Source organism: Rosa rugosa, chromosome 7, assembly GCF_958449725.1.
Source record: "Rosa rugosa chromosome 7, drRosRugo1.1, whole genome shotgun sequence".
In the NCBI taxonomy this organism is placed as follows: Eukaryota; Viridiplantae; Streptophyta; class Magnoliopsida; order Rosales; family Rosaceae; genus Rosa; species Rosa rugosa.
Window position 1 is genome coordinate 27,811,228 of NC_084826.1, and position 8,280 is coordinate 27,819,507.

At 37.3% G+C, this 8,280-nt stretch overlaps 1 protein-coding gene across 1 annotated transcript; it reads left to right on the forward strand.

Annotated features, from left to right (window-relative positions):
- Positions 1-1,282: 1,282 nt before the first annotated feature.
- On the forward strand, positions 1,283-5,091 carry LOC133723132 (uncharacterized). Its single transcript, XM_062149963.1, has 7 exons — positions 1,283-1,555; positions 1,612-1,754; positions 2,787-3,111; positions 3,391-3,591; positions 3,675-3,738; positions 3,842-4,156; positions 4,529-5,091. The coding sequence occupies exons 1-7, from the start codon at positions 1,283-1,285 to the stop codon at positions 5,089-5,091; spliced, it is 1,884 nt and encodes a 627-aa protein (XP_062005947.1).
- The last annotated feature ends 3,189 nt before the right edge of the window (positions 5,092-8,280 follow it).

The window sequence follows — 8,280 nt, forward strand, 5'->3', positions numbered from 1 at the left end:
TCTGAAATCAGTAATATCAACTAAATAGAAAACTATGCTCAGGATACTGCCGCGAATGCTGGTCTACCCGTTCGGAGATTCAAGTTTATATAAGCAGTATGTGAAATCTCCCTTTTGCCATAAGTCAATCATTGCAACCTGCGATGTTCATTATTGAAATTGGGTTATGGTGTGACATTGAAAAAGGGTGATATGCAAAGCCATACATGATATATCAATTTTTTTTTTTGATGTCTTAGATTCCGGATGCAACTAGTGACCATGGATTTCGGAGGGAATCTGTAGGAGAAGAAGGGAATCCAGATTCAAGCTGTGATGATAGAGCAATGGACTGAGTTTCAATATGTTCATATTCTGATAGTGCAATATTGGAATTTTTGTTAAGTGTTACTCTTGGTTGTCTTCATTAGGTGCTTGGTTTTGGGCATAACTTTGTATTTCTTCTAATTACATATTTGGATGAATGCAGCAACTTAATTACATTGCTATGAAATAGATGAGTTAATCAACAATATGTGTTGTGTATTGATATTATTATCTCATTTTAGGATGTTGCAAAAATACATGTTTTGTTAAAAAAAAAAGTTGCTGGTTGGCTACTAGCATCGGTGAATTGCCGTAGCCAAGAATATATTTTTATATACCACATGAAGCTACGGCAACGAGACCGTAGCAAAATTTGCTATTGAAAAATTAGCGGGAAGCAAATTTGGCAGGAAAAATTTTAGGCGGGAAACAAATTTGGTAGGAAAATTTTTTGGCGGCAAGTAATATATTTATCACAATATTAATTATGCTGCGACGGAAATTTGCCGTAGCAAATTTTGTAATGGCAACGGCATTAGGGGTAGCATAAAACCGTCGCAGAGTAAGTGTCGCAAAACTCTTTGCCGTCGCAAAAGTGGTCTGCTACGGCAAAATGCCGTGGCAAAAGATATTGGCGACGGAAGCTTTGCCGTTGCAGAGCCGTCGCAAATGCTTTTTTGCTACGGCAAAATAGCTTTTCGCTACGGCAAGGCGCCGTGGCTATTGCAATTTTTTTTTGTAGTGTATTATGATTATGATGATGACTTGAATGTCTATATAAGTATCATCATGTTTTGTATTAGGATCAGTTTTCATATCAAATTTAATAAAAATCAGAGATTTTTCTCTCTTTCACTAGTGGTTTTCAAAACTATATTTTTTTAGGGTTTATCACTTGTAAACCCCGTTATTTCCCACTGCGTCAGCTGGTATCAGAGCAGATCTTCCATGCTTCTTTTATTTACCTTGTTTATGCATGGGTGACAAACGTGCTGCTCCAGTTACCAACGCTGATCTGGATGCTCTTATCGCAACCTTTACCATCACCATAACTGCTATGAATACTAATGTGACTGCTCAGATGGGAGATTTTTGTGCGTTGTTGGAAGGGAGAAATAATAACTACAACAACCGGAATAGAGGCGGGGAACACAACGTGATAGGGCTCCACATGGTGTTGGTGGAGTTATTGACAATTCTGAATCTGAATCCGAATCCGAAGAAGAAATTATGCAACCTGAATAACAAGGTCAGGCTTACCAGGATTTTAGAGTCAAGGCTTATATTCCTTAGTTTTCTTGTCAGATGAGCATGGAGGAATTACTGGATTGGTTTTTTGAGGTTGAGAGGTTCTTCAATCTAATCGATGTCCCGGAGAATAAGCAAGTTAAGATGGTTTCTCGGAAGCTGAAGAACGATGCTGCTTATTGGTGGTATCAGTCGCACATGTCTGCTTAGAGAAAAATTTCTGCCTAGATATTTTTCGATCAAGAATTACTCTCCTAAGGTTTTCGAGAAGAAGTTAAAGTCTAACAAGTTTGCTTTTCCTGTTGAGAGTAACAGTTTAACTGAAGAGAAGACATAAAATATTCCAACGGAAGAAGCCCCACAAGAAATCATCTATGATGACCAAGAAGAGATTAAAGATGAAATTGCTCGTGTTGGCATGGTTATTAGTTATGAAGAAGCCTTAGGGCCTCAAATAAATCATTCAGAACCAGATGTCATTCAAAAATGCAACCTTGAGAGCCAAGAAGAATCTATTAAGTTTTCCTTTGAGCCCCAAAATGCATATGATAGACTCATCTATGGTGTTGGGTTCATGATTGTGCCATCAGAATATGTAGAAGATCAGGCCAATAATCCATATGTTCAAGTGTCTAATTTTTTTATCGAGTCTCTTGTCTACCTACTCTTGTTTATTTATTCAAGAGGAACTCAAGGGCGAGTTCTTTCATAGTGGAGGAGAACGATGTAGGACGAGAATGAGATCAGTTTAGCCGAAAAACGATTAAAGTAAAGAAGAGAGGGTTTAGGGATGTTTCTTTCAACACTGTTGGGGTGTGGTTTCTAATGAGGTGATTGCCGCAGTACAATCTTTCTTTGCTTCGGGGTTTATTCCACCTAATTTTAATTCCAATCTCATTATTCTTATTCCGAAGAAGGAGAACGCAGACGGACTGGTCGACTTCAGACCTCTTGCTCTTGTAAATTTTGTCTTTAAGGTGATCACTAAAATTCTTGCTGAAAGACTTTGTTCAGTTGCTATGAGAATTGTTTCGCCAAGCCATAGTGTGTTTATCAGAGGTAGGTCCATAGCTGACTCAATTATTTTGACCTCTGAGTGTATGAATTTATTAGATAGGTGTGGGAGGGAATATTGCTATTAAGATTGATATTAGCAAGGCATTTGACACATTAGATTGGGAATTTTTAACTCGAGTTCTATGATCTTTTGGTTTTTGCTCTACTTTTGTAAGTTGGATTCAAAATGTTCTGCAATCAGCTAGACTGTCTGTGTCAGTTAATGGGACACCTTGTGGGTTCTTCAACTGCTCTAGAGGGGTTCGTCAGGGGGACCCTTTATCCCCTCTTCTTTTCTGCCCTGCAGAAGAGGTTCTCAGCAGGGGGCTTGGTGATCTAGTGAGTAGGGGAAAAATCAAGAGCATCGCTGCCCCTAAGAAGCTGCAACCTCCTTCCAATGTCTTATATGCAGACGACGTGATGATTTTTATGCAGGGTAACTCCAGGGGGCTACGGGCCCTAAACAGGTTTCTTCAAGAATATGCAGCAAACTCAGGGCAGGTGGTTAATAAAACAAAGTCCTCTGTTTTCTTGGGAAGATATGCATGACCAAGAGCAACTGCTATTCAACATATTCTTGGCATTAGAGAAGGTTGTGTGCCCTTTAATTATTTGGGGGTCCCAATATTTTTTGGGAGGCCTAAAACGGCATACTTCAGGACTATTGTAGACAAGGTTCGCTGCAAATTAAGTTCTTGGAAAGGCTTGCAGTTATCACAAGCTGGGCGTTTGCAACTTATTTCTTCTGTCATCCAAAGTTTATTGGTTTATAGTTTTCAGGTCTATCATTGGCCACGTGAATTACTAAAGAAAGTGCAAGGCTGGATGCGCAATTTTTACTGGTCTAGGGATCCTCTGAAGAAGGGCGCTGCTTTGGTTGCTTGGAAGAATTGTTGCTTGCCTAAAGATTGTGGAGGGCTTGGTCTAAAAAATATTTTCACTTTAAATCGCTCTCTTCTTCTTAAGCGATGTTGGGAAATGGTAACAGGTACATCTTCCTCTTCAGTGTTTCTCCGAGCTAGGTTCTTAAAAGTGAATCTAGACATTTATTCTTATTATCAAAGATCGTCTGTCTGGACCGGTCTGCTGCAATTATGGTCTGTATTATTATCAAACTTGAGATGGCAGGTAGGTAACGGCATGAATATATACTTTTAGAAGGATAATTGGCTCGGTAGCTCATTAGCAGTCAGATTGAACATTGATCCTTCAGTTCTGCCATTCTTTCAAGATCGTGTTGGTGATTATATTGTGCAGAATCAATGGGTCCTTCCATTAGAGTTTCTTGAGAACTTTCCAGAAGCTTCTAATGATATTATGAAGATTGACATTCCAGAGGCTGTTTTGGAGGATACTGTGATCTGGCCTACTACTTCGTCTGGTTCCTTGACTGCAGCAGAGGCTTATACTTTTCTTTCGGACCTGAATGCTCCTCTTGAGTGGGGAAAGGCTATATGGCACAAAGCATTGCAACCCCGAAAAAGCATTGTTTGTTGGAAAGTTTTCCATCACAAAATCTTGGTTGATGAAATTATGCAGCGCAGAGGTATGATTATTTGCTCTCAATGCTCACTCTGTCACTCGGATGTGGAATCTGTACACCATCTTTTCATTAATTGCTCTATGCTTCATGACGTATGGACTTGGTTGTTTGCCATGTTCCGCCTACAGCGCCCATCATTAATTTCTTTACAAGGGCTCTTCTCTCCCGTTTTATTAAACCAGCTTCCGTTTGCTTCAAAACTGTTATGGAGGTTAGCTGTTTGCAATCTGTTTTGGTGTATATGGACTGAAAGAAATAAAATAAGGTTTGATGGGAGAGTATTTGTTTCCTGGCGATTTAAACAGTTCCTTATTAATTCGTTCAAGGAATCAGCGCTGTGTTACTTTGTTCCTTGCGCTCGAATTACGTCTGCAGTGCCGGTTTATTCATTGTTGGGAGTCTCTCCACTCAGAGCAAAGGCCCCAAAGTTTATACCAGTGGTTTGGGAGGCTCCTCCCTCAGGTTGGATAAAGGTAAATACGGATGGTTCATTTTCAGGCACTACAAGAGCAAGTTTTGGGGGTGTGTTCAGAGATTCTGAGGGGCTTTTTCTTGGGGGCTTCTCATATAATGCTACGGTGCCAAGTGCTATTGATGCTGAGGTTCTCGCGATTATTGAAGCAATTAATGTTGCTTTGGTCCGTCGCTGGACTCACATTTGGTTGGAAACGAACTCAATACTAGCACTACGATACTTCAAGAACCCTGGTTTAATACCATGGAGATTGCGTACCTCATGGTTGAATTGTTTACACAAGGTTAGTCAGATCACTTTCAGAATGACACATATCTTTAGAGAAGGGAATGCTTTAGCTGACAAATTTGCCCGTTATGGAGCCTCAAATGTTGGTGCAGTCTGGTGGAGAACCTTACCCTCTTCCTTTCTAGCAGAGTTTGGTAGAGACTTGTCTTCAAGAATTAATTATCGCTTTTCTTAGTTTATGTTTTCCCGTAGATTTATAGTTTGTCATTTGTTCTTGTCGGATTGTTTTTCTTTGTACTGTTTATGTATTGCTCCTTTGCAAGTTTGGGTATGCCCGGCTTGTTGCTTTGCGCGTCTTGGAAGTGGTTTTGGCCTAGTCCCCCCTTCCTATTGTACCTTTCTTCTTTTTTAATAAAATTTCGACTAAGGGCGATGAGTTAGTCCTTAAAAAAAAAAAAAAAAAGAAGAAGCAGTGCAGAATCCAGAAGAGTGACTGGAAAATAGGTAACACAAGCATAATGAGGTTACTAGTTGCTGGAATATTCATAAAGGATGAATGCTAGCTACCTTCCCCTTCTACCTTTCCCTTTCAACCTTCCCCACTCAACAAATGACATGTGGATTCCACTACCACTTCAAACTCAATATTTATTACATTGAATAACTAATTCTATTTTTTCCATGTCTGCCCTTCTAATAAATGTCTCACATTTTTTTTTTTCTATATTTTACTTTGACTTTGTAGGATATTTAAGTTATTTTGCATTTCTTTTTTCTAAATTAATTTTGCATTTTTTAATTGTTATTTTGACAATCTGGGTTGTGGTTTTTTTCTTTCTGGGTTCATCTAGGTCAAACTTCCACATACCTATCTTCCCTTTCTCTCAAATCTTTCTTTATCTCTTTCTATTTCTCTAGCATCCATTCTGAAATCCATTCCCATTTTTTAATCTTCGTTCAATCAAATCTTTTTTTTATCTCTTTCTTTTTCTCTAGCATCCACTCTGAAATCCATTCCCATTTTTTAATCTTCGTTCAATTTCATTTCTTTGGCGGGGGAAATGAAATTGAACAAAGATTTTAAAAATTGTTGTTGTTTTTTTTTAAGAAATTGAGCTAACTGAGCCCTTTCACCGGGCATACCATTACTCTTCCACCACTCATAGAAACCACAGATGGAAGAGCTTCTATTTATTCGGTTGAATTGTCGGCTGACCCATGTTTATGTCCTAATGATTATGAAGTACTAGTACGATACAATAGTGAGTTTCTTTCTGTAACCAGTCTTGCATATTTTAGATCAGGGGATGATACTTGGACTCAAATAGGTGATTAAAGTTTCGCCAGCAAAGTTAGATGGCGATTAAGAGTATTGGAAGTGATGTTTTACTGGATAATAATAATGCAAGCTAAAAAGAAAAAAACCACAACCCAAATTGTCAAAATAACAATTAAAAAATGCAAAATTAATTAAGAAAAAAGAAATGCAAAATAACTTAAATATCCTACAAAGTCAAAGTAAAATATAGAAAGAAAAAAAATGTGAGACATTTATTAGAAGGGCAGACATGGAAAAAATAGAATTAGTTATTCAATGTAATAAATATTGAGTTTAAAGTGGTAGTGGAATCCACATGTCATTTGTTGAGTGGGAAAGGTTGAAAGGGAAAGGTAGAAGGGGAAGGTAGCTAGCATTCCTCTTCATAAATATTTGTTTTGGACTTTTTGGGTTGCTCGTGTGAAAAGTCAGGTTTTGGATTGTGAATCAGATTGGAGTACTTTTTGCCAAAATGTCATTTTGAGACACTTTATACCTTTTCGAAATAGGAACGACGAGATCTACAAGACTCATTTTAGTGAGCCCTATCTAATTTAGGCCAAAATATACCGTTTTAATTATCCGATTTGGGATTTAGTATTTTTAGGCTAGTTTTACATTCTTTTTAGGATTCTTTTTATTTTTAGGTTCTTAGTTTCATTTTTAATTTGGATTCTTTAGGATTCCTTGTTAGATTATGATTATGATTATGATTATGATTATGATTATGATTATGATTATGATTATGACTTGAATGCCTATATAAGCACCATCATGTTTTGTATTTGGATAAGTTTTCATATCAAATTTAATAGAAATCATAGATTTTTCTCTCTTTCAGTAGTGAATTCCAAAACTATGTCTTTTTTAGGGTTTATCACTTGTAAATCCCGTTACTTCAGACTGTGTCATGTGCACTTGCACCAATAAAAACGGATGACTGGATAACATTAAGTACATATTTTTGTTATTAAAAAAAGTTACCTATAAATATTAACGACTGAGATCTGCTGATTCACTTGCATTGCCGGTGTATAGAAAATTTTTCAATTTTACATTCATTTTGAGTTTAATGAACTGACAAGATAGCTATTTTAAAGTTTATTGATGAGACACTTTGGCCAAACTATGGCCTCGTTTGGTTTGCGGAAAGGAAAGTAATTCCTTTATATTTCCCATGGGAGGGAAATAAAATTTCTGAAGAACTTTCTATTTTGATGTTTGATAACATAAGGAAAGTTATCCAAAAAGTTGTTAAAGTAATAAAATAATGTGTTGTGAGTAATAAATGCAAGGAAATAATAGAGGAAAGTGATTCCTTTGAAATATGGAATGAACCATTTTCCCCTCGATTTTCCTTTGCTTCTAGAAAACATTTCCTTTCATTTTGCATCTTAGACGTAAGAAATGAACAACTTTCTTTTCCCGATACTTATTTTCCGCAAACCAAACAAGACATATGTCTTCATGTGTCAAGGACTCAAGGACCCTATCAAAAAAAAAAAAAAACACACACACACACAAAGCAGTTGACCAAAATGAAGACACATGGGCCTGGTCAATTTTTTGTTTGGTCCAATATGGTCAAACACCCTGACTTCAAGCAGGCGTCACTTTTCAATGTTGTTGGCTAATGGATATAAATGCAATGTGTGTAAATTTGCAACAAATAAAATTCATAGAATTTTCCTTCCATTTTCTAGTAGCATTACAAAGACCAACCAATCCCCAACCCTTGAAATTCTCCATGCATTTTTGGGGAAACTCTATAGACCACCCCCCCCCCCCCCCCCCGCCTAGCCTTTTCCATTTCTCCACATAATTCACAACTTGTATTAACAATAAGTAAAGCAAAATCAACGGAACGCAAGAAGGGAAAAGAAAAGGAAGAAAGAGAGACACAGAGAAGTTCATCAAGTTACCATTGTTGATTCAGGTATCTACTTTTGCTCATCTTTTTATTTTTTCGTGTTTCTAATTTCACTGGTATACAGGGCATGGTGATCAGTTTAATGAAACTGTACAAAGTACAAAAACTTTTCTATTATGTATATGGTCTTGGTCTTTCTTGGATTGGATGGTGGTTGGTTGGTTACATGCATGTCA

Excerpts from the sequence above, each read along its gene's own strand:
- LOC133723132 (XM_062149963.1), top strand. The coding sequence starts at position 1,283 with ATGGGTGACAAACGTGCTGCTCCAGTTACCAACGCTGATCTGGATGCT. Across the intron at positions 1,556-1,611 it reads TATGCAACCTGAATAACAAG|ATGAGCATGGAGGAATTACT; the intron begins GTCAGGCTTACC and ends TTTTCTTGTCAG. Across the intron at positions 3,739-3,841 it reads TATCAAACTTGAGATGGCAG|ATCGTGTTGGTGATTATATT; the intron begins GTAGGTAACGGC and ends CATTCTTTCAAG.